Consider the following 27,566-nt stretch of genomic DNA (forward strand, 5'->3'; position numbering starts at 1 on the left):
TTGCCCAAGATTAAACAGCCACAAACTAGCAAAACCAGTATTTTAATACCAATGTATCAGGCTCCAAAAGCATATGTTATTCACATTTATATACTGCCTCCTAGCAATAACAAGGCAAGTTAATTACCTCTGAATTCCAGCTTCTCTCCTCATCTACTACTAAGAAAAAAGCTAGAGAAATAAAGGAACCATGTCAGTTACCCAGAACTCCTGAATAGAACACTGAGTTTTGCTTATGGTCATAAAACTACAACAACAAAAAACAACAATCCAAAGAGAAGTAAGACTTACAGCTGTTTGAAAGTCTGTGTATGGGCAGCTGTGGTCTTCATGTGGACAACATTAACTTCCTCCGGGAGCTCTTCTACAGTCTCAATGTCCACCTGCTCTTCATCATCCTCAATGTATTCTACACAGTTATTCTGAAATACAGCATTTCAACAGTAAATAAAGTATTGGGAAGCAAGCACACCTAAACTTTTCAACTGAAAGCTCCCCTTATAAAGCCAACCAGTGCCAAACACTGATCTTAAACCATGAGTACTGATAATCCTACACTTGTTAATCATAAAATGGAATTAAGTCATAAAGACAACATATGGTTAGAGCTAACTACCAAGAACTACATTATAAATCACAGATATATATTAAAAAGACATCATTAGACTGAAGAGACAGAGTCCCCAAAGGGCTGTATTGATGCTTCAGTGTTATTTCTAGTGGACAAAATTCAGGTACAGATATATTAAAGCTGCATAAATCTTAATATTAAACAGCAGTAAAACAGAATTTGGTGAGGGAGAAGGTAGAAAGAAAAATTCAGATTCTAGTTTAAGAGTGCTTCATGGTTAATCCCATATTAAACACCCACAGAAACATATTCAAGGCAGATATGGAAACAGATTATAGCCCAGTCTTCTAAGTCTCTCAACCCTACAGAATGAGTGCTTTTGAAGAATTTCAGATACCAAAAGAAGCCTAGGCTTGTTGTGCTTATTATACCAAAATATGAGTCAATCAGTAAGCATTTATTGAGCACCCACCACAGAAACTCACTGTATAATTATAACAGTAGACTATATGGATTATGGGATATGCAGATACTTTTAAGTCCACCTTTAAAAGTAGTGTTTACTATGCCAGAAACCAAACAGAGAATACATTATCTACAATTGTACTGTGCCAGAGAGGCACAACTCAAAATGAAGCATCCCAATCACCTTATTAATTCTTTGTTTAAACTTGCTGGAAAAACTACTTACCCCAAATTACAGGCTCCCTAAGGCTAAAGGACATAAATGATGCAAGCCATCATTTATGATCCCCAATTTAAGCATCATCTAAATAATGTGTATTAAATGTAAACAATGGGGCCTCCCTGGTGGCGCAGTGGTTGAGAGTCCGCCTGCCGATGCAGGGGATACGGGTTCGTGCCCCGGTCTGGGAGGATCCCATATGCCGCGGAGCGGCTGGGCCCGTGAGCCATGGCCGCTGGGCCTGCGCATCCGGAGCCTGCGCTCCGCAACGGGAGAGGCCACAACAGTGAGAGGCCCGCATACCGCAAAAAGGAAAAAAAAAAAAAAAAAAAAAAAATGTAAACAATGGATATTAAAATTAACTTTAGGAAGGCAGTTAGTTAGGCATTAACAGAGAAGGACCAGGTAACACAGAGAATGAATGAATCTCAAGGAAGTGAGATTCTAAAACTGCCACGCATGACAATCATTGTATTATCTGCTCCTGAAGAGAGGGACACAATTTAGATTTCAAGGCACCCCGCAGGCAGCTGGCTATCACCTCCTTATGTTTTACATCAGACCCCAGGTCAGGGGTCAGCAAACCACAGCCTGCCATCTGTTTTTGTAAATAGTTTTACTGGAACACAGCCACACTCATTCACTTACTATTGCTTATGGCTGCTTTCACTCTACAATAGCAATTGAGTAGTTGCAAGAGCAAGTCATCTAGCCTGCAAAGTCTAAAATATTTACAATCTGGCCCTTTACAAAAAAAGTTTGCCCAACTCCTGCCCTATATCATATCTGACTCTCAGTTACTTAGTTCAGCAAATACAACCCTAAATAAAAGTCTAAAAGATGGCTTCAGAAAAATAAAAATATAAATTAGAAAGGTCAAATTACAAAGGAAGATGACCAAAGTTCAGAATACAAATTCCAGACACTATTTAATTTTAGGAGATGATTAAAAACAACTTTAGGCAGGGTTACATTAAAATATTAAATAGTATTTTTCGTTTCTCTCCAAAAAGAAAAACATCTCTATAAATGCAGATAGATAAATTATCTTCCAGTTCTAAGGCTGCCTATTCCCTGTTTCTTATATATATCTACCAGATAAGCTACAATCACTTCACATACAAAATGTCAAAGAAACTGAGACTGAATGGGAGTAGTGGTTTCAGACTTTTTCTTTAAAAAAACCTAATTTGATAGGGACTCTCAAGCATCTATCCCCCTAAGGCTTAAGTCAGCCTTCCTATAATATCAGACAAGCCTCAAAGCTCAATATAAGCTCAATAAATGTTACCTGACTGACACAGCCCAAAAACTACAAAGTCATTTAATCATGATCTAAACCTAGGCATCCAAATCAATGTATCAGGTCTTAGTGATCTTCTGGAAAAACTACTGTCTCTAATGAATCATTTAAATTCTTGAGGTTTCAGTCATAACAAAAATGGGCTCACCACCTTTTCTACATCATCAACCTCCTCACTCTGGTAGTCAGAAACAACATCCACAATCTCATCAATAGAATCATCGGTTTTCTCATTCTCATCTTCCTCATCATCCTCTTCCAAATCCAAAACAGTGAAGTCAGCACTGCTTCTCCCACCCTTCTTCTCTTGCTTTGGTTTTATCTGTTCTCCTGATAGCAGTAAGTGACCTTGAAAATGTCCTTCCCCTCTGCTCCCTTTGGTAGCTCTCCTAGGAACAATGGAGAAGGCTGCAGGACTAGAAATCCTACTCCAAGAATCACATTCAGTTTTTAAAATTCTGGCATTCTCAGTAGTTCCACTTTTTCCAAGTAAATCAGAGATGCCGTGTTCTTGTTGAAACACATCTGAATGTTCCTGACAAGTTTCTGTTTCTTTAATTAACCGCTCATCTGTCTCTTTCTTGCATTCTTGTGAAGTTCTAACACATTTCTGGGTCAAAGGGCCCTTTAGGTGTTTTCTCCACCTCTCCCTAATGCTGTCCTTCTCCAGAGAATCTCCACATCCCTTCTCCTTGGCCTCTGGCTTTGGATTAGATTGCTGCTCCACAACTCTGCTCCCTGAAAATTCAAGTTTACTTTCTTCTTTACAGATAATTGGAAATTCATTTGATTTTTCCCCTGGATTGTCTAAGCCTTTCTGCTGTTCCACTTTCACATCAAGTTTTTTAAGCTGCACATTACTCACACTTTGGACTGTCATATTACTGGCTCTTCCAGAAATGGTCTTAACTTCCAGAACAGTCAGCTTTTCTTTGGAACTGTTATGATTCCTAATCCCATACTCTTCATCAACATTTTTATAGTCTTCACCTGTGTGTGAGCCAGTGCTATAGGCATGCTGAGAAGGTTTAACAGTTGCAGGACCTTCTTCTGTAAGGGATTCTTCATCTAAATGATCACCCCCATCTTCCAAAGAATCATTCAGAGTTTCTTCTGAAACAGTAGCTCCTGAGTTTTGCTTTATTATATTAGCCTCAGGGTCCATAGCTTCTCCTCCTGACTGTAGGGCCTTCTTAGTTTCCTGTTCTCTTTTTAAAAAGCTTGTTTCATCTTTCTGGTCTGCATTCTGAGATTCTCTTTTCATCTGAAGTGAAGCAACATGCTGAAGAATGGAGCTGGGAACAGGCTTTTGTCCTGGGAGCTGCAACAAGGCAAAACTACCAGACTGGAGAGGAATAAGACTGGCTGTACCAACAGGCTGCCCTCCTGAACTATAGGTTATTTTGGTTTCAGAGCCTGTTTTGCTTGCAAAGCTTTGTGGTTCAGGAGGGGAAATCCTCAGAGTCAATGTACCAGACTGAGACACAAAACTAGGTCCAGAAGAAAGCAATGATGGTGCCTGAGTGATAACATTCATTGCTGGAGAAGACCCAACAGCCTGAATTACAGGATTCATAACAGAGAAAGAGGAGGGCGAAGCAGAAGACGGTGGAGTCTCTGAAGGTTTGGAAGGAGTGGGTAACCGGATTCCCATCACAGATCCTGGTAAGAAAAAGAACATTTTAAATCACCACTGCCCAAATCAAGACTTCCAAAGTATGCATTTCTTTTCTAACAGGTGATTCCAAGACACTAAGAAGACCAATCCTGGTGTATTAACATACCATATGACCAAATGATTCAAGAAAAGAGAAACTTGTAAGAAATATCTCTAATTTTATACCTGGGTTCCGAAACATGACAGGCTGTAAGTTGGGCTGGGTATTAGAGCCGCGAAGCTGATGTAAAGGGAGGAGCTGGACAATCTGCCCATTAGGGTGCCTGAACAGGTTCATTCCACTTGGGCTCCTAACAGGCTGCAAGACCATCCGATGTCCCTGAAGTTGTGTGTTTGGGACAGGTCTAAGAGTAGGAGAACCCTGCTGCACTGGAATCAACAACAATCGAGGTCCAGCACGTTTCACTGTGTTAGGAGAGACCTGTGGAGTAGCCACTGGAATCTGAGGAGCATTTTCTGAAAAACAGGAAATGGGGAACATAGTATCAGAATTTCCCTTTAATACTTGGGAAAAAATAATTATGACATAGGATCTAACCATGCTACAAATAACTTCTACTTTAAACTACAGAGTTGGTAAAATCCTGTATGTCCATGATACACTACTTACTAGTCTTATGGCTGAGAACAATTTACTTTAAACCTAAGTATTAACCAGACATTGCAGGCCTTACATTTAGATTCGTAAAAAAGAAAGTATCAATTGTTAAGAGGTGCATTTAAAGAGATAACACTTCTGCCTAATGAAAAACATGGCCTCTTAAGCTGGGTCTCATTAAAGTTCAAGATAAAATTCTCTTGTTCAACTTAAAAATTCAGGCTGTTAACACTTAATAGACTTATGACTTAGTTTCACAGGTCTTACTCAAGTAAGAAAAAGTCAAGGACTAAAAATCACAAGGTACTAAAAACTTCTTGGCTTGTAAAATTCACTGATAAGTAAGCAAAGCATAAAGATTTGTGGAAATTATTTTTCAAAAGGAAAAAAAAAATACATACCCCCAAAAAATGGAATGAAATTAAGAGACATCAAAGAAGCAGGGAAATAAAGCCTGGTTAGGAAGAGGCAAAAGATAATTTTAAAACAAACAGAAAAAGCAGAAGTTTAATGCAGAAGATGTGAATTAAAAGAGATTTCAAAATATTAATTGTACCTGAAGATTCACTTTAATGTTTGGAAGAAAATACTAAGGACATGGAAAAAAATAATATGAGTAATCTACAGCTAGGTTTTTGGTCACAGGAATAAAGGGGTAGGAATAACATAATAGTAAGCATAAATGAAAGTGGTCTAACATCACCATTCAAATTACTGAACTTCTTTAACATTATTATTTCCAATTACTACATTTTTTAAAAACATTATTAAATAAAATTTTTCATCAGTTTGTCACTAAATATAAAAATCAACAAGCCAAACAAAACAAAGGTTTTAATATGTGATATTCTATCAGATAGGTACTTTGCCCAAAAAACATATCAAATTTCTAAAACAAAGTGAAGCTCCTAAGATTTACATGACAAATTATATACAGAAGATCCATGACTACTTTTGAAAATGAAATAAAACACAAAGACCAAACTGTTCATGAAAAAAAGTGTGCAACTTAAAAAAGTCATCTATCTTATGTGAATTAAGAAACATGTTAAAGCATTCTTAATTTCCTGAACATTTCTATTCACATTAAGTTTTAGAGAGTGATTCAAAACCAAATAACTCCAAAAGCAGCCTTTAATACACACACTAAATATGTGATTATTTATTAATAAGTGCGACAGGGGAAGAAGGGAAAGACAAAAAGAAGGAAAGTCAAATGAAAAAGTCAGAGTTGTATAAATCCCAAAGTTGGGATCTACTTTATGAACCTATAACAAAATTATACACTTCCTTAGAATTTGGCAGTGATTTGAGTCAGCTCCATTTATAAAAGAGCAGGTAGGAATATCTGTTAACATTAGTATTTCCTCAAGTAGTATTACAGAAGACACTTTTAGGTGGTAGGTGGATATAGAATAACACCATATCACATTGTCAGCATTTTAATCTTTTGATTAAAATATAGAAGAAATTACCAGTCTTTGATATTATGTCTTTAATATTATGCCAGCATTTTCTAACTTTCTTCATTAACAGAAAGGGCAAGCCACATGTTAAGAACTTACAGTAGCTGGCTTGTATTTGATACTTTTTATTATTGTTTCAGTGTATTTATTTATGAGGCTACCCTCTATTTTGGCAAGTAATGTGGGTTTCCAATAACAGTAATACTGCTCCTTTTAAAAGTACATTTAAGTGAACAAATGACTGGATTTAAATAAAAATATTATGTCAATTGTATGATAGTACAAATGGGAATCAGAGCAAAATACCTGAATGTATGTTCCAAGTGATTGAAATCTGAGAGACAATGAACTACAAAAGGTAAACTGTTTTACAGTTTCATGACAGAATTAAAAATATAAAGAAAGGTTAGAATCCATGATTTAGAAGACATGACCAGTTAAAATATGACAAGATATGAACCTTGAGATTCAAGAGGAAATCAAAACAGCTTCATCAACAACTATCTTACTTTTGAAATTATATATTAGCCATTTTTGGTATGTTTATTTACATGAAGTAGCAAAAGACAATAAATTTGATACTGTCATCCACTTTTCCTTTCAACAGCACTTCAGTTTATAAATCACTTCTTTCCTAAAATATCAAGAGGGATTTGGACCATGCCCCTAAAGACAAAAGTATTTAGTAGGAAAACTATCCGTTACCAAGACAGAACTGCTGTTGGCTACTTTATTCCCCCTTAAATCCTGCCAAGTCTTTCACACTCTTTTCCACAGTAATTCCTCTTAGAGTCTACTAAGAGAACAACTTGCTTTAGCTGGTTGAATTAAGCTACAAAAATTACCAAAGTGTTGAACTATTCCTATTTCAAATTCACTTAAACTAAGCCAACAAGAGAAAAAATTTCACTTTAACTATAAACTTAACATATAAAATATCAGAGTCCAGAACAAAGAAATATGCCTCCTTACTTCTATTTCAATCAGTTTACATATAGTAATTAAGCAGGAGAATAATGTCAGTAGTATATAGGAGTTGGGCTGATTCATAAATGATTTTTACTAAGAAAGAGGACCTAGAATTTTAATCTTAAGCAAGGAGGAGAGAGAAAGGGCCCTCAGCTTGGCTGCAGCAAAAGCAGAAGCCCTCCAATCTTTTTAAAATATAAAGCAGCAGCCCTCCCACCCCCAAAAGAGGGAACAACTACATATGGTTCCCTCCTCAGAGATATGCGCCCCCAGCTCTCAGCACACAACAGGTTGCACTTCCTCCTGTGCCCACCTTAACGCTGCTCTACTGGCTCAGAGTTCCACTCCCATATGCAGTATCCTTCAGCCAGCATTTCCATTCTAATGTTTTTGAATATCGTTAATCTCCTGAAGAAATCTCTAGCCCCATTAAACCATCTGTCAAGGCTGTTTATCTCTAAAGTACCAGTTACAGGTTTTATTAGCGCTCTGGTTACAAAATTGCATGAATTTTCAGTGATTGTCCTAACTCTATATTTACCACAAGCTCTATTATTTTCAGTGTTCAGTTTTGCAGAATGTAATGATTTTTAGGAATATATGTATCATGTTATAGCAGAAACACCTGACATATCTATAATCCTATCAAAATCACAAAGTTATATAAACAGCTGTCAGTAAACCAGCTTGTAACATCTAGGCCTTACCTGGTCTCTGGCTCACTGGTGGACTCCCATCAATTCCTGAGAGTATAATGGGAACAGAGCTCAGAGATGAAGTTGGTGTGGTCACCATGGAGGAAGATGCAGCTGTGGTCACCACGACTATGGAGGTGGAGGCAGTGGAAGCAACAGGAAGAGTTATGGTTGGAGGAGATGCTACCAAAGACTTAGGAAAAGCAACTGAAGCCACAGGGGTAGTTATCCCAGTCGTTTTGATAAGGTTCACAGTGGCTGTAGACTGGGTAGGTGTTACAAGGGTGCGGGTATTAGTTTCAGAGACCTCAACAACCCCTGCAGTGGTGGCACCAGAAGAGTAAGTAGTTTCCTTAGTTCCCACGTCAGAAATAGCAGTCACAGGTGTCACAGCAGTAACATTCTCTAAAAACACTTGAGGGGTGGTAGTAGTGACAGCAGCAGTCACAGGACTGCACACCTGAACTGGCTCAGAAGAAACCACAGGTGTGACGACCATTACTGGAGAAGGTCTGATACTGAACTTCTGTGGCCCTGTTAGGGGTTGGGGTGTGCTAACTCCAGGTATCTTCTGCTGCAGGGCTCCAACTTTACTCATCACAAACTGTGTGAACACACCACCAGGAGAGGGTCGAGCCGCTGCAAATAAAAATTTGCTGGTCAAAAATCTTCAGTTCTCATATTTTATCCTTGTAGTGATTGTGTTTATCAACATTTATTGTGCACCACCGGGTCAATTTCTTACAGGTGTTAAGAAATTTCTTACCTGCATTACACATGCCAATTTCCACCCACAGAAATCAAACACACCCCTCCACCCAAACCAAACCTTTAAAATTCTAACTTTAACAAAGGGATTGAAATTGGGTGTTCCTTCTGAACTTCTTTTGGTTATGCAATATAATCAAATTGCCAGGACACTAAAAAGACAGTACAGCAGCACACAACTTCATCATCTAAAACAGATGAAGAGACTGTGCTCCTCCTCATTAGGACGCCCATACCCTTTCTCTCCGGGTGTGTATTTCTGCCTAGCTTCCAACTTAATAAACTGTTTCTCTGTGTGCTCTCTGAATGAATGAATAAAAACAGATGAAGAAAGTAAGAAGTTGAAACTGTATTCCTAATTCTAATTTTAAAACAATTTTCCACCACTTCCTCCTGTCCCAGCACCTCCACCTCTTTATTGCTGTCCTTTTACAAGACAGTAAAGTTTTGCATTTTTCTAAAATGTATAAAGACATTTTTAAAAAGAGGGCAGGGGGGGCTTCCCTGGTGGCGCAATGGTTGAGAGTCTGCCTGCCGATGCAGGGGACACAGGTTTGTGCCCCGGTCCGGGAATATTCCACATGCCCCAGAGCGGCTAGGCCCATGAGCCATGGCCGCTGAGCCTGCGTGTCCGGAGCCTGTGCTCCGCAACAGGAGAGGCCACAACAGTGAGAGGCCCGCGTACCGCAAAAAAAAAAAAAAAGAGGGCAGGATAAGACTATCTTTTTTTTAAATCACCAATTAAAGCTACTTTTTAAGAAAGAGGTAAAATGGGTTCTTTTTAAGGCAAGGCCTATCCTCCATCTTCACACAACTCCAGCATTTGGCCAGAGATTTCAATTTCCTATTAGAGGAATAAAAATAGAGCAAACGACATTTTTACTTAACATTCCTAAATAGATCTGAAACAACAAAAAGAGGAATCCAATAAACCAACTGCATATACTCTCAATGCTAAAACACACATGATTTCAAGAAGGTAATTTTTTACAGACTCTAGCACTGCAATGTTAAACAAATGAGGTTTTTACTCACAGAACAGGGATGAATATAATAAAGCACTGTTTCCAAAATTATATTTTACAAGAGCCTTCTACTCTAAGCCTAATACTAACTCAACCCACTTTGATTGTGCTAGCTCCTTGGTTTCATTTAGTTCAAGAAACATACATATGACTGGTACCAAAAACACCAGTCCTCATAGGAAAAATAGTAAATTAGGGAAAGTATTTAAGAATACATCTTCCCTTTTGAAAAACAAAATTAAAAACCTAAGTCTTTTCTACATTAATAAAACCAGTCTAAAAGTCTGGAAATAACTGTAAAACTAACTCGAATTCAGTTCATCTAGTATTGTAGGTCATCAGAAGAGTTACTAAAAAATTAAAAAATTCAGGCAAGATAGACATCAAGAAAAAAAATAACGCCAACTTCTGTATTTCTCTAAGTTTTACAACCCCCGTATCTGTATCCACTGGCCCAGCACCATGTTACAACCCTTTGGAAAACATATATACAGTCCAACTTACCAATTGGTCTTTTCGCCGGGACAAATGCCTTCAGATTCTTCCCAGGGCGATTTGTTGTAGCGCTGGAGGAGGATGCCGTTTTGGAATTGGATGTTGAAGGCAACAGGGTACGTGGTTTCCTGGATGCAGCCACCTTGGCATTGGATGCTACCTTGGAGATGACAGTACTGAGGGTTGAGAGGTCCAGGACTGAGGGTCGCAACCTGCCTGTGATATAAGCAGCTAGCCTATTGGCTGGATGCAATGCCCCCATCTGTCCCAATAGCAACTTAGCCTGCGGGTAACTCTTACCATTAACCTGAAACAAGTGGCAAAGAGAAATTCTGTAAAGATAAAATTCTCTTGCTAACTCATCTCCCTTGACAAGGGTTTCATTTTTACAAGGTTTTAAAAGTCTTTTTCAGATTTAAAGGGAAAAAGAAATGGACTTTTTCCATTTGGTATAATCTGAGTATTTAGGAGATGAAAAAAAATGTTGTCATCTGATACTCTGAACTAATCTCATCTCCTTCATTTTGGTAGTTTGGAAACAGAGAATCTTAGAAACTCATCATACCTGCATCCTAGATATGTGGAAGATACAGTCAAATCTAAGGAACCATCCAATTGTTTTACTTGTCAACATGCAACTCTGGTTAAACTATTAACAATCATCAGCAAAAAAAATGAGTAACTGTGTTCCATGAAATCTCTCTGACAAGACCAGTGGCATGATGAACCCTTCTCATAAGCATCCTTCATATTTGAAAAATATATGGTGAGTCTACTTTAACTTATGAGAAAGCCACTGTTACAAATACCTAAGCCACAAAGTCACCTTAGTTTTCAATTTTCAAAAAAACTCAACTTTGAAGATAACTGTCTTCACCTTTTGGACAAAACTTGGACTCAAGATAAATGCTAGTTGAAACTCATAGTAATTTTTAAAACTATCAATAAATTGTCAGAAGAAAGTGAATCAATGAATGAGGTAAAGATTTTTCTCTACTGCCTGAGTTGACAGACCACCCCATCTTAGGCATGAGAATCATTTTAAAAAAAAGGAAACAAAAACCTCCCAAGTTCCTTACCCAAGTTCTCTATGTCATATTGCTAAGTCACTAGAGGAGATATCCTTTCCTGTCTCTCTTTTCCATCATTTAAAGGGATAAGGGAGTGGAGTGAGGTGGGGAAAATCCTACTCTCTAAATTAATAGGGAACTGGTGAGGAGAATAGCTACACCAAGCTTCTCTCTCTTCTAAGACACAAAATTACTCTTTGCTACTTAAGTAAAATTGTTATTATTTCCAGAAAGATCAGGAATATCTTTGCCCCATGTTTGATACAAAGAATAGGATCTTTCCATCCTAAAGTAAACTTTACTATATAGTCTTCCAGGCTCTGCCGTCTGGATCAGATACCCCTATCTGCTCCTTTGGGATTTGCTCTGAACACTACTCAGCAGCTCCCCCAAAGCATATCTTATGTCAGTGGCCTGACTGCTTATGCAGGTTCATATTTTACGGTGGCTTTCTGAGTCCTAGACAGGAGAACACAAAATTTCTATGACTGTATCTGAGGGGCGTCTAGTCTCACTAGAAATGATCTCAGGTAAGTCTCTGTTCTCAAAGTATCAATCAATAAATGAAACAAGGAGAAAACACTCTTCTCATCATTAAGAGTGTAAGAAATACCAACAGAAGCAGTTACATAGCAACTGCAACAGGAAGTTTTTAATTAAGTAGATCAGTCGTAACAATGGAACAGTCCTTAGCCCAGAGAAGCAGTTGAGCTAGTAAAAGTCAAGTAACCTTAGCAATAAAGTCAGACACTACCCCACATTTGGTACTATGATATAAAAGTGCATTTGATATGTCACTGAACAAAAAGAGAAAAGCTTTTTGACTGTGACTACATTTTACCTCAGAACTTTTCTTTCCAAAGGATTTTCTAATGCCAGTATAATTTTACTAATATACCTGCCTGAATTACTTAACAGCAAGGATATAGATATTTGCCCTACAACAATGATTAGACTGCAAAAACTCTATGAATCAAATAAAGAAAAAATAAGTAAATTGTGGCTCAATTTTTTTTATATTTATGTATTTGAATAACACCATTCTAAATTAAAATTTTCTCCCAAGTTTCCAAACATATACTGCCTATCGTAAAAGTCAGTTTCACCTTGTTTTATTTTAAAAGCTGTCTGCTAATAATAATCCCAAGAACTAGACTGAATCCCTTACTATCCTTGCTTGACTGTCAAAATATCACTGCAGCCCAGGTAATACAGTTTAAGAGCAACTTTCTAGGAAGACTAGAAAGAAACCTATAAGCCAATACAGTACTCTACCTTTCTGTTTGTAAATGTGCCAAAAATTCACCCTAGGTATGCATCTAACCTAGGCCTATTACAAAAAGAGATAATGATTTTGTCACCCAGTTCCCAGGAAATGTGAAGATAAGTAATATAAGGCCCACAAAGGGTTCTGAAAAATCAAGGTGCTACCTAAGTATAAAAAGGTGCTACATCCAGATTAAAGATAATTCTCACCTGGATAAGCCCAGATGTGCTTGAACTGGGTTTACGTTTATAGGCCACAAGCTTCCCTGCAGGAGAAAGCCCTGCATAAAAGGGCAGACCTTTGCCTCCATGTAATCTCTCCCTCACTGAATCCAGGGCATCTGTCTGCACAGGAGAGATATCATCCATTTTCCCAGGGGATAATGGACCGTCAGGAGTCTCTGATCCAGATTTCTCAGCCATATCATCTTGGTCTTGACATGATGGCATAGAGATTTTCACACGAGAAGAATAAACAGGAGGATTCTTTTCACCCCGGCTCTTTCGCTGAGAAGCCAACTCAATGATGAAGCTGCCCACCTTAAGTGACTGTGGCATGTTGCTATTGATGTGCTGCGATAAGATGCTCAAAATCTTGTTCCGATCCTCCTCCCAGTTGCAGTCTGAGATGATTTCTATCAGTTTGGTGGGACCGCCAGGTGACCTCTGATGCACATAGGAGGTAGAAGAGGATTCCCCTTCATTGCAGGAAGACTTCCAGCTCTTTTCTGATAAAGGATTGAAAGATATTTCTGTATCACAGAATTTTGTACTGAACTTTGAAAAATTTTTATTTTTCCTGAGTTCTCAGAAAGTGCCAGGGGCATAGAAATTCAACAGCTGCCCAGTGTCCCATTCCCATGTACTTTCAGTGGTAATTTGACACTCATAATTTGGGAATTTTCCATGAAAAAAAAAGATTCCAGAGAATCAGACTATAAAATCTTTACTATTCTGCTCACTGGGCTCTCAATAAAAGGGAGTCCCTCTTAAGACTGCTCTAAAAAGCCATTAACTATTACATAAGAAAGTGTTACCTTGCAAACAAAGTATATAACCAAGGTTAGGCTTGTTTGGGATAGTGTACTTGCTATCCATATAGGCAAAGCAAAGATACTTGCAAGATGCTTTGTAATATGTGATGGGTAGAGTCAACCCTAAAGAACAGCAGCAAGAGAGATGGTGTTTGGTATAAAAAAAAAAAAAAAAGTGAGCTCTACCTCTAGTTTCCACTGCAAATACTTCTGAATTACTTCTGTACCTCTAGATATGATTACTCCATTTCTACATTTTATGCAAAACCACTCAAGTGTGTTTATATTCATGGTAACGTATTAACTAAATGTATATTCACTAGCTAGATTTCTATAGCAGAATCTCCCAACCAATGTGCTATAGTTACAGATATGTCAGGATACAGATCCCCTCAGCCTTCAGGGTGGTCATGCTAATAGGTAGCTTCCTTCACTTGCCCCGGTGTGCTAGCAACATTACCATTTCTTGCGTTTATCATGCCATTAAAAAAAAGTTAGGAGGCACTGCTGCTTAAATGTCTGAAGTTTTAAAGAGCAAAACCAAAAACAAATAGTTAACTCCCTAGACACTACCCTTCACCATAGTAATTCTGGCAGTAGCCTTTACTAGATAAATCAGCGATCCTCCTTCCTTTCTCCCTCTGTATTTCTCCAACTGTGGCAACTATTGAGAACCCCAGGGAAAATTTCAGTAGCTAATAATGCTAATATTGCTGAGGTTTTTATATAAAGAAGTTTAAAAAAAAATCACTGACTTCATCCTAAATGTTTCTTGCAACAACATACCATATCAACACCAACAAACTGTATTTCTTAGAACAGGAGTGATAAATACAGCAATTAATTGGAAAAAAACTTATCTATCATCTCTATTTTTAGCAAAAACTAGAAACAGGGTAGGTAGACATGCTCTGGATTGGTAGCTTTGATTTCCCCCCATTATTAGTATAATCCACACCTATATAATATAAATACTATCAAATGATAAGACCTAGTTTTCATTCTGACCTTGTGATTTATCAGAATCGTCCTCCAGGTCACAGGTGATTGGTTTCAAGGGCTGCTGTTCAGAATCCGGCTCCTGACAAAGAGAGTAACACAGAAAATACTTCAATTCAACACATATTTAATATCAATAGAGACTAGGACATGAGAATTAAATTTCTCAAGGAAGCCTAAAACGGTAGAAAGGTTAAAGTGCTCAAAGAACATCTTCACATCCACATGCACAGCTGCATTACTATCATATTATACAACCATAAAAACAAGTAGTTTTGCTGTTTAATGTCCTTGACAGTGACTGAGTTACCAAGAAAGAATTAACAGTGCACTTTATAGTGTAATTCTAGTAAAGAAGGAAAAATATTTGATGTTTAATGAAACAAGTTTCAGTTATTTAGAAAATTCACCGATGTGGAAAGATGCAAATACTAATAATCACATTAATTAAAACCAAAAATGTTTAAACTTTTATAAGTTACTCCAACATCAGAAAGAATATACTTTTAATGACCTTAAGGGAATATTCTCTAGAATAGGCATGCAGAGAAACATATAAATTGATAGACAAATTATGTAAACCTTCTCTGCCCGTTCAGAATTATTTCAAATTATTCCGATAGTAATGCAAATTCTAATACCAGCAACAGGGAATCGGAAGTTAAAAAGAAAAATCTATGCAATAAGTGATTCACCTTTACACTACAGTTCTCAGGACTAGAATGACATGAGCCCTGCTGCTGAAACGATGGGGATGGTGATGGTGATGGTTGTCTCTGTTCCTCTTGTTTTCGTTCATACACTCGAACTCGGGCACAAGTCATCATACTTTCAAAGTACAAGTAGACTGGATCCTTGTCTTCTTCCCGAATCTGTAAGTTTCATACAACAAAACATTCCAAACACTGGGGAAAAAAGTCTCTGGGACTCCCAAAGGAAAAGGATGTTTAATCTTTGCTTCTATTACAACACTTAAAAAAATTTAATGCAAACTTTAAAGTTAAATAGTACAATTACAGTTTGTATGTGCTGAATCTTGGGGCCATTAGAAAGGATCTGGTTCTCTTTCAAGAAAATTCAGCACACCAGAGCAGTGCTTCTCAAATTATCTGCAGCGAAGGATAAATTTCTTAATTACCTGTCACACACAGACTGATACTTTTGTAAAATAAATTACCAGAAAAACAAAGGCCAGGTTTTGCAGTATTAGATTTAATAGATAAAAATTTCTCTATCAACTTGTAGCAAAAGTTTCTAAACATCTACTCTCATTTTCTAAACTTATTTCATCACAGACTAATAACAAACAGTTATGGATCAGCACTGTACGAGGCCACACTGAATAGCACTGCACTAAAAGATCTTCAATTTAATAGACTGTAAAGACTGAAATGGATTTATTAATAATCAGAAATGCTTAAGCTATTAACACAAGGGAAGCATCAGCTCTTTTACCTATCATCTTCACCTGGTCATGCAAATGTTATTTTAAATCTTGAACTTTACTGTATATAAAGAAATTTGCTTTAAAAAGATCACAGTTATTTTTTAAAACTTCTTCCTAATGCTTTTCTAATAACGTGTACTACATACATCTTAATTACTCAATATTCTATACTACAGGAATAAGAGTACCTTTTGCAAGTCATGTTTTAAAAAAAAAAGGCCCATCTTTATATGATCCTTCTAAAGAGAGATTTGGCTATCTTTAAGAATTACAGTAATCCTGCACAGGTCCACTTACACACCTTTTCGTCAACAGTAAATACTACAGTACTACATGATCCTCAGTTGGCTGAATCCACACATGCAGAATTATGGACATAGAGGGTTAACTGTAACGTCATATGCGGACTTTTGACTGCACAGAGGGTCCACACTCTTAACCCCTGTGTTGTTCAAGGGTCAACCATACTACTATTCACTCTACTTTTAATGACATTTTTTAAGTGCCATCAATTAAACTGACTAAATCAGAAAGGGAGATGGCTTGTAGACATATTACCTGAAAGCACCATGATTCACAGAATACAAACCAAAAATCTGGTTGAAACCCACCAACTTTACAAATGATTTTTGTAACTTTCAGTAAAAGATGTTAACGCCAAGCTTACCACAGGATTGGGTTTGGGAGTATATGCCCTTGCAGGTTTAATTCCAGTGAGCAGTTTGCCCTTTACAGTAGTAGATAAAACTTCTGGCTGAGGCAACAACAATGGTTTCATAGGCTCAATGACAGAAGGCGTTGGGATATAAACTGGCTCTGGATCTACTTCACCTTCTACTTTCACCCATAATGGGTAATGTCGAACAGGCTGTTCAGGCTCTGTTTCACATATAGCTTAACAAAAAGAAGGGTAAGATTGTTAGATGCCTTTGGCAACAAAGTTCACTGAGGCATTGCCAAAACAAAATATGCTCGCTCATAAAAAGCACCAACTCATTAAAATAATCAAACAGATGCCCCCTAAGAAAACCTTTAGTTGCCCTCATGCACCTTATTAATTCATTCATCTATTAACCAAATATTTGTTGAATACCTATTATAAATCAGATACTGTTTTAGACACTAGAGTGAAAACAGCTACGACTAAAACAAAGTTCTTGCCTTCACAAAGTTTATAATCCATAGGAGAAAACAAACTAATAAACATACAGTATCAAGTAAAAAGAGCATCATTGAACAATATAGCTGGGTAAATAAAGGATGAAGAGTTAACAGGAGATGCCATTATATTTAACATGGTCAGAAGAGACTTTCTCTAGTATCTTGGAAAGGTAATCATTCTATACTACAGTTTTTAATTTTACAAATGACAAATATTTATTGAACCTTACTATGTACAGACTCTAAGCACTTAATATGTTTTAAATCATGTAACTGTAACAATAGTCCGTGAGGTATTATTATTCCCATTTTGCAGAAGCTGAGGTTCAGGCAAGTCCATCAGTAAGAGGCAAAAGCAGGATCAAACCCAGTCAATCTGGCTCCAGAGCTGTTACTGTTGCCTTCTGATGACAAATTCTATTCAAAAGTTAGCCTGAACTCAGCACAGGAGCAAAAATACATTTAATACAAAAGCAATGAAACCTGACTGAGATGAAATCATACTATCAACAAGTTCTACAGAAAGGAAAACATGCATTGATTATTTAACCAAATTAAATGGAGGATCTAGGTTAATAGGCTGCTGGCTTTATTCTTTTTTTTTTTTTTTTTTTCGTTACGCGGGCCTCTCACTGTTGTGGCCTCTCCCGTTGTGGAGCACAGGCTCCGGACGCGCAGGCTCAGCGGCCATGGCTCACGGGCCTAGCCGCTCCGCGGCATGTGGGATCTTCCCGAACCTGGGCACGAACCCCTGTCCCCTGCATCGGCAGGCGGACTCTCAACCACTGCGCCACCAGGGAAGCCCTGCTGGCTTTATTCTTAAAGCAAACTGCCCAATCCCATCAAGAAGACAGAAAAGCAAACATTGTTTTTTGAATTTCAATGGTCAGTGCTCTGAGAGGATGTAGCTGACTCTGAACCAAAGACCCAAAATCTATGCCTAAAGTCACATAAAATGTGACCACGCAGCAACTGACACTTAATCAGACACTTAATCTTTTATAACAAAGCAGTATCCAAACTGCTACCTGATTTCATAAGAAGTACATCTGCTCTGAACATTAAGACCCAACTAGTAAAGAACAATTTTGCCCAAAAGTCTCCTAAGGCTAACATCATTCAGAGCATAATCACAAAATACTGAATAAAGGCTTAAAATAGGGAGGAAAAAACCTTCAGAGCTAGAATGTGATTGGGCCAATTAATTAGCTACTTAGCAGTCTCTGTTATCCAAATTTTATAACTTAGCTTATTTATCACATAATTCACAAAGGCTGGTAAGACCCCAGTATTCATTCATGTATTCAAATATTTAAATGTTCACTATGTATCAGACTTTGTAGATACAGTAATGAACAAAACTGACAAAAACCCCCGCCTTTATGGAGCTTACATTTAAATTGGAGGGAAGAGGGTAAGACAGGCAATAAACAAGACAAATAATGAAAATATGTTGGATTTTGATAAGTGCTTATGAGAAAAAACAAAGCAGAGAGAAGTAAACAGTATGTTTAGGGAGTATGTCTTTTGAGGGGAGTGTTGCAATTTTGAAAAGGGTAACCAGGGGGACTCTCCTGGCAGTCCAGTGGTTAAGACTTTGCCTTCCAATGCAGGGGGTGCAGGTTCAATCCCTGGTCAGGGAACTATGATCCCACATGCCTCATGGCCAAAAAAAACCCCAAAACATAAAACAGAAGCAATATTGTAACAAATAAAGACTTAAAAAAAACAAAGTCCACATCAAAAAAAAAAACTCTTAAAAGTAATAATAGCAATTTATAAAAGGGTAACCAGGGATGACCTTACAATGAAGGTGGTGTATATAGAGCCTCTACCACTCATTTGGTTAAAGCTTTATTGTCTAGTTTTACGAATTATTTCACACACATATTAATTCTACTACAAAAATAAAAGCCTTCAGGCAGGTCAAGTACTATTGTCTTACCTCTCTTAATCATCTTTCAACGATTTTCTAAGCCTCCATAAACTAATGATTATAATAAGTACAGAACCCTTCTCATCTTTTGTTCTTTTGAAAATAATAGCTCCTAGATATACAATACTTCAGAAGAAACCCTCTTAAAATGTCTGAAAACATCCTAATTCCTCATAGGGAATCAAAGACAACTCTGAAGTTTCAATTGTGGGTAAGAGGGAAAATGGAGGTTCCAATAAATAGGAGAGTTCACAAAACCTACTGAACTGAGTTCTGTTTAGGACATGTAAGACGGGAGTGACAGCAACATAACCAAGCAGGGTAAGCAATAAAAATTAGGACTGTCATTGGCAGAGACTACACCTGAAGCCAGGAAAATGGTCAGACTCCACGCAAGGGCCAAAACAACAGTCCACTTCCTCACACTACATTAGCCCACTGTCCACTTGATTCCTTTACACAGCCTAGAATACAAGATAGAGCACTTCTCTGCACCCCTCACAATACACTAGAGATACTCGTACCCCTTCATCTGAAACCCAGATAAAGGGAGCTAGCAAAGGCAGGATAAGGGGAGAACCAGAGTAGCATATATTCACAGAAACCAAGAACAGAAACCTGTTTCAAGAAAGAATTAATATCCCCTCATCTCTATTCAAATGCCTTCTAAAATACACTATCTTCCCAAGGTTCCCTAGCGTTATCACTCTGTCTTCTGAGTTCCCGATAAGTCTTTTGTTCATGACACTTAAAACATATGGCACTTTTGTTACTGTGGCACTTAAAATTACCATAAATATATATCTACATGATTACCATATACCTGTTTCATCAAACTGACAGTAACCTTTTACAGACGGACTTAGAAACTAATTATCTATATCTTAACTCCTCTCACTCCTAGCAGTGCCCAGCATACTTGTTCCATAAATGAAGTGTTAGACATGCAAGTCCGAGAAAACTGCTGTGCTAATAATCAGCATACTATATTCATCTCCCTCCTATTTTGAAGACATTTTCAAACTTTTTATTGTGAAATATAATACCCATAAAGGGCAGAAACAATGTATATACACCTTAATACATATTAACAAATATATTGTACAACCATGTAAACACTCTACAGATTAAGAAATGAAATACTGCCATAAACCCCAGAAGCCTTTGCATGCTTTTCTCAGTCATAGTCCTTCCCACAAGGGACTCACTTAAATGACAGCCACCTCCCTGCTTTCCTTTTTTAACACCAAACATCACACCTAAACATCATAGCTTAATTTTGCCTGCTTTTGGACTATACTACAAAGCTACAGTAATCAAGACAGTATGGTACTGGCACAAAAACAGAAATATACATCAATGGAACACAATAGAAAGCCCAGAGATAAATCCACACACATATGGTCACCTTATTTTTTGATAAAGGAGGCAAGAATATACAATGGAGAAAAGACAGCCTCTTCAATAAGTGGTGCTGGGAAAACTGGACAGCTACATGTAAAAGAATGAAATTAGAACACTCCGTAACACCGTACACAAAAATAAACTCAAAATGGATTAAAGACCTAAATGTAAGGCCAGGCACTATAACACTCTTAGAGGAAAACATAGGTAGAACACTCTATGACATAAATCACAGCAAGATCCTTTTTGACCCACCTCCTAGAGAAATGGAAATAAAGACAAAAATAAACGCATGGGACCTAATGAAACTTAAAAGCTTTTGCACAGCAAAGGAAACCATAAACAAGACCAAAAGACAACCCTCAGAATGGGAGAAAATATTTGCAAATGAAGCAACAGACAAAGGATTAATCTCCAAAATTTACAAGCAGCTCATGCAGCTCAATAGCAAAAAAACAAACAACCCAATCCAAAAATGGGCAGGAGACCTAAATAGACATTTCTCCAAAGAAGACATACAGATTGCCAACAAATACATGAAAAGGATGCTCAACATCACTAATCATTAGAGAAATGCAAATCAAAACTACAATGAGGTATCACCTCATACCAGACAGAACGGCCATCATCAAAAAATCTACGAACAATAAATGCTGGAGAGGGTGTGGAGAAAAGGGAACCCTCTTGCACTGTTGGTGGGAATGTAAATTGATACAGCCACTATGGAGAACAATATGGAGGTTCCTTAAAAAACTAAAAATAGAACTACCATATGACCCAGCAATCCCACTACTGGATATATACCCTGAGAAAACCATAATTCAAAGAGTCATGTACCACAATGTTCATTGCAGCTCTATTTACAATAGCCAGGGCATGGAAGCAACCTAAGTGTCCATCGACGGGTGAATGGATAAAGAAGATGTGGCACATATATACAATGGAATATTACTCAGCCATAAAAAGAAACGAAACTGGGTAATTTGTAGTGAGGTGGATGAACCTAGAGTCTGTCATACAGAGTGAAGTAAGTCAGAAAGAGAAAAATACTGTATGCTAACACATATATATGGAATCTAAAAAAAAAAAAAAGGTTCTGAAGAACCTAGGAGCAGGACAGGAATAAAGATGCAGACATAGAGAATGGACTTGAGGACACGGAGAGGGGGAAGGGTAAGCTGTGACAAAGTGAGAGAGTGGCATGGACATATATACACTACCAAATGTAAAACAGATAGCTAGTGGGAAGCAGCCGCATAGCACAGGGAGATCAGCTTGGTGCTTTGTGACCACCTAGAGGGGTGGGATAGGGAGGTTGGGAGGGAGACGCAAGAGGGAGGAGATATGGGGATATATGAATATGTATAGCTGATTCACTTTGTTATAAAGCAAAAACTGATGCACCATTGTAAAGCAATTATACTCCAATAAAGATGTTAAAAATATAATAATAATTTTGCCTACTTTTGAAATCTTTAAAGGATAATTACAGAGATGTGTTCTTTGCATAGCTTTTTTTCTTCTCACACAACATATCTGTAAAATGCATCTACATGCTGTTGCACACAATTCATTTATTTTTACAGTGGTATACTACTCCACTGATTATTCATACTATTATTTATTCATTCTACTGCTATTAGGTATCTGGGTTTGTTTTCAGATTTTAGTTACTCTGCGTCATGGTGCCATAAACATTGTTGTAGACCGCAGTTCTGCTGGTTACTTAGGAGTCAAACTGCTAGATCAAGGGCATGTGAATCACCAATTTCAGTAGGTACTGTCAAACTACTTTCCAAAGTGGTTATACCAATTTACATTCCCATTAGCAGTGCATGAGAGTTCCCATTTATCAAGAGTTGATATTATCAGAGGATTTTTGTTATAACCATTCTGGCAGGCATGTAGTGGAATCTTGCTGTGGATGTAGTTTGCATTTCTAATTATAAATGAGACGTTCAACATCCCTCCTGGCTATTTCTAGGTCCTTGCATTTTCATATAAATTTTGGAATCAGCTTTTCAAGCTTCACATAAAAAGCTGTCAAGATTTTGATTAGGATTGCAATGAAATTACAGATGAAAAAGAGAAGGAACACCATTACAATATTCAGTTTTGCTTGCTAACAGTTTTTTGGGTTTTTTGGTTGTTTTTTAATTTAAGAATGGATATTGAGAGGTTTCTGGGGAGATGGTGGAGTAGGCAGCAGCGCACATATAACTCAAGATCTGAACAACAACTGTACTGACAGAATCTGTTTGATGTATTTTGAAACTCTGGAGTCTGCTGAAGGCTTACAACTTCCAGGAGAAGACCTGGACAGTAAATTTTGTGTTAATTTCAGCTCTTGGCACAATAGCAGCTACCCATTCTTCATCCCTCCTGTCACCTGGCAGGCAGCTGGGCATGTGTTCCTGGAGCAGCTTACACACAGTGGGAGCCAGGGTGAGCAAAAAGGACCTTGTCTTCCAAATATCAGGGATCTCTGCTCTGACTGCTGCTTCTGGCAACAGAGGTACAGACAAAGAGGCAGGAAGCCATTGCTGCTGAAGCTCCCCACACTATTGCAAGGCGTTACCCCCTTTGTCTTAAGTAACTTCCAGGGGATTTAAATGGACAGCACCCTTTTCCCCTCTTCATTTTTCACTTTTTCCCCTTTTTGGAAGCCAGACACTAAAGACTATAACACTAAAAAAAACCCAAAAAACAAAACAGAACAAAAAAACCAAAACCCTGCATATATGAGGAAAATTAGAAAGTGACTATGCATGCCCAATGAAAGGCTCAGAAAAGACCTGAGAATACCTTAAGTTTACACCTCAGGCTGATCCTTGGCACAAAGACAGCCTACAACAATCAAAAAACCAAAAACAATAACAAAACAAACAAACAGAAAACCCTGAGGAAGGAGAATCTGATTTCCAGAGTTACCACATTATTAGACTCAAATGTCCAGTGTTCCACAAAACATCACAGGGCATTCAAAGAAACAAGAAAGTATGGCCAATTCAAAGGAAAAAAATAAATCAACAAACTGTCCCTGAAAAGGACCTAATGACAGATATACCAAAGACTTTAAAACAGCTGTCTTAAAAAGATACTCAAAAAAATAAAGGAAGATGTAGGGAAAGTCAAGAAAACAATGTGTAAGTAAAATGGGAATACTGATAAAGAGACATAAAACCTGAAAGAAACCAAAAAGCAATCCTGGAGCTGGAAAGTACAGTAACTAAAATGAAAAATTAGCTAGAGGGATTCAAAGACAGATTTGAACAGGCAAAAGAAAGAATCAGTGAACTTGAAGATCGGACAATGCAAATCATGGAGTCTGAGGAACAGGAATAAAAGAGATTAAAGACAAGTGAACAGAGCCTAAGGACCTGTGTGATACCATCAAGTGGACCAGTATAGGCATCACAGGCATTCCAGAGAGAGAAGAGAAAAAGAAATGGGCAGAGAGAACATCTGAAGAAATAACAGCTGAAAACTTTCAAACTTCAAGGAAAGACATGAATATAAACATCCAGAAAGCCCAACAAATTCCAAGATGAACTCATAGAGGCCCACACTGAGACACATTATAATCAAACTTTCAAAAGAGAAAGACAAGCAGCAAGAGAGAAACAAATCATTACAAGGGATCCTCAATAGAAATATGAGCAGATTACTCATCTGAAACTTTGGAAGCCACCAGACAGTGAGCTGATCTATTCAAATTGCTAAAATCCTGTATGTGGCAAAACTGTCCTTCAATAGTGAGGGAGAAATTAAGAAATTCTCAGATAAACAAAAGCTGAGGTAGTTCATGACCATTAAACCTGCATGCAAAAAATATTCAAGGGAGTTCTGCAAGGTGAAATGAAAGGACACTAGACAATAATTCAAACTTATATGGAAAAATAAAGATCTCACTACAGGTAAATACATGGGCAATTATAAAAGCCAGTATTATTATAACAATGGTTTGTAACTGCACTTTCCATTTTCTACAGGATTTAAGAGAGTAATACATTTAAAGGGAAAAAATCATTACTATGAAAGTTAGTATTACTGTATTTTTAGTTTATAACTCCAAATCTTGTTTTCTACATAATTTAAGAATTAAGGCACTTCAAAAAATTATTTATGTTTTTGAACACACAATGTATAAATATGTAATACTGTGACATCAACAACCAAAAGGTATGGAAACACAGCTATAAAGGAGAAGAGTTTTTCTGTTATTCAAGTTAAGTTGGTATAAATTCAAATTAGAATGTTATAACTTCAGGATGGTAAATGTAACCCCTATGGTAACCACAAAAAAATAGCTATAGAATACCCATAAAGGAAATGAGGAAAAAATTTAAACATTTCACAACAAAATATCAACTAAACACAAAATAATACAGTAATGCAGGAAATGAGGAACTAAAGAGTTTTAAGGCATATAGAAAACAAATAGCACAATGACAGAAGTCCCTCCTTATCAATAATTATTTTAAATGTAAATAGATTAAATTCTCCCATCAAAAGAAATATTGGCAGAATTGATTTAAAAAACGCATGATCCAACTATACCCTGTGTACAAGAGACTCTCTTGAGAGCCAAAGATACAAACAGGTTGAAAGTGAAAGGATGGAAAATGATATTCCATGCAAGTAATAACTAAAAGAGAACAGGGATGGCTATACTAAGATCAGACCAAGTAAACATTAAATCAAAAAAGGTTGCAAGAGACAAAGAAGGACATTACATATTAATAAAAGGTTCAATCCATCCAGAATAACTATCACAAACATTTACACACCTAATGAAAGACCATCAAAATACGTGATGCAAAAACTAACAGAACTGTATTAGATGGCATCTTCTTCCTTCAAAATGCTGTTTCGCCTACATTGAAAATCTGCAGTTTAGTGTAGCAACCTTCATTATGTGAGATAGATCTGGATTAACTTGCTGCAGCTTCTATAACAGCACTTGCTGCTTCTCCTTTCACTTTTATGTTATTGAGACAGCTTCTTTCCATAAACCTCAAGAACCAACCAGAGCTAGCTTCAAACTTTTCTTCTGCAGCTTCTTCACCTCTCTCAGCAGCCTTCATAGAATTGAAGAGAGTTAGGGCCTTGCTCTGGATTAGGCTTTGGCTTAAGGGAATGTTGTGACTGGCTTGATATTCTATTCAAACCATTTAAACTTTCTGAATGTCAGCAATAAGACTGTTTCGCTTTCTTATTATTCATGTGTTCACTGGAGTAGCATTTTTAATTTCCTTCAAGAACTTTTCCTTTGCATTCACAACTTGGCTAACTGGTGCAAGAGGCCTAGCTTTCAGCACATCTCAGCTTTTGACATGCCCTCCTCACTAAGCTTAATCATTTCCAACTTTGATTTAAAATGAGAAATGGACTCTTCCTTTCACTTGAAAACTTAGATGCCATTGTAGGGTTATTAATCGGCCTAATTTCAATATTGTTGTGTCTCAGGGAATAGGGAGGTCAAGGAGAGGGAGAGAGATGGGAAATAGCCAGTAGCTAGAGTAGTCAGAACACACACAACATTTATTATATTTGCCATCTTATATCGGTGCAATTCATAGAGCCCCAAAACAATTACATTAGTAACATCAGAGATCAATGATCAAGGATCACCAAAACAAGTGTAATTATAATGAAAAAGTTTGAAATATTTTGAGAATTACCGAACTACAAGACAAAGACATGAAGGGAGTATATGTTCCTGGAAAAAATGGTGCCAACAGACTTGCTGGACGCCAGACTGCCACAAACCTTCAATTTATAAAAACTGCAGTATCTGCAAAGCACAATAAAACCAAGTGCAATAAAATGAGGTATGTGAATGTCTTTTTCTTTATCCCAATTACATCAGCTTTATAGTAAGTCTTAAAATCAGGCAGTGTAAGTCTATCAACTATGTTCTTTATCAAAGTTGTTTATTAAAGGACTATTATAAGTCCTTTGTTTTCCACATAAATTAGAAACAACTCACCAATTTCTACCAGAAGTAGCCTGTTGAGGTTTTGACTGGAACAGCATCAAATTTATAAATCAATCTGAGGAAAACTGTATCTTACCAACAGAGTCCTCTGATGCATGAAAACTGTGTACCTCTCCATTTACTTAGATCTTTTAAAGTGCTCTCAGCACTTTTTAGTATAAAGTGTTTTTCTTTTTTTGCACCTTATCATTAAGCGTTTCATTTCTTTGTATGTTCTTTAAACGGTATTTTGAATTCCAATCTCCAGTTGTTCGTTGGTATATATACAAACACACTGTACACTGATGTTGTCGTATGCTGTAACCTCACTAAACTACCTTACAGTTCTGGTCGCTTTTTTGTAGATTCCCTAGAATTTCCCTATCTATGAAAAAGCCAATTTTATTTCTTCCTTTCCAACCTGGATGCATTTTCTTTTTCATGCCTTACTGCACTGGCTAGAATGTATGATGTTAAATAGACATGATGAAAGAGGACAATATTCCTCACTCCCAATCTCTGGGGAAAAGCACTCAGCATCATTAGTATGTTGGCTGTAGAGGTTTTTTTTGTTTTTTGTTTTTGTTTCTGTTATAATATTTATTTATTTATTTGGTTGTACCAGGTCTTAGTTGAGGCTCGCAGGCTCCTTAGTTGCGGCACTTGGGTTCCTTAGTTGTGGCATGCGAACTCTTACTTGCGGCATGCATGTGGGATCTAGTTCCCTGACCAGGGATCGAAACCAGGCCCCCTACATTGGGAGTGCAAAATCTTACCCACTGTGCCACCAGGGATGTCCCTGTAGGGTTTTTTATAGATGCTCCTTATCAGGTTGAGGAAGTCTCCTGCTATTCCTAGTGTGCTTAAGCACTTTTACCAGAAATGGATTTTGTCAATTTTTCAAAATATCTATTGAAATCACCATATGGCATTTTTTAAAAAGTCTGTTATGGTAACGGTGAACTACAGTGATTATTTTCAGGTGTTAAATTAACCCTGCAGAACTGGAATAAACC

General features: G+C 37.3%; 1 protein-coding gene across 22 annotated transcripts in view; it reads right to left on the bottom strand.

Moving 5' to 3' along the window:
* Positions 1–27,566, bottom strand: part of MGA (MAX dimerization protein MGA) — a 166,155-nt gene that overhangs the window by 14,643 nt on the left and 123,946 nt on the right. For 7 of the 22 annotated variants that reach the window (XM_082617781.1, XM_082617776.1, XM_082617786.1 and 4 more), the window contains exons 10-18: positions 16,737–16,963; positions 15,318–15,494; positions 14,632–14,704; positions 12,800–13,317; positions 10,263–10,560; positions 7,978–8,604; positions 4,403–4,693; positions 2,711–4,221; positions 292–422 (exon numbers count right to left, since the gene is read on the bottom strand). In XM_082617781.1, coding sequence (XP_082473907.1) covers positions 292–422; positions 2,711–4,221; positions 4,403–4,693; positions 7,978–8,604; positions 10,263–10,560; positions 12,800–13,317; positions 14,632–14,704; positions 15,318–15,494; positions 16,737–16,963 — 3,853 coding nt within the window. Of the gene's footprint in view, positions 1–291; positions 423–2,710; positions 4,222–4,402; positions 4,694–7,977; positions 8,605–10,262; positions 10,561–12,799; positions 13,318–14,631; positions 14,705–15,317; positions 15,495–16,736; positions 16,964–27,566 lie in introns of those variants that run through there. The other 15 variants (XM_082617766.1, XM_082617787.1, XM_082617785.1 and 12 more) reach the window with 15 other exon arrangements.

Source organism: Mesoplodon mirus, assembly GCF_964341445.2.
Source record: "Mesoplodon mirus genome assembly, chromosome: 4".
Lineage (NCBI taxonomy): Eukaryota > Metazoa > Chordata > Mammalia > Artiodactyla > Ziphiidae > Mesoplodon > Mesoplodon mirus.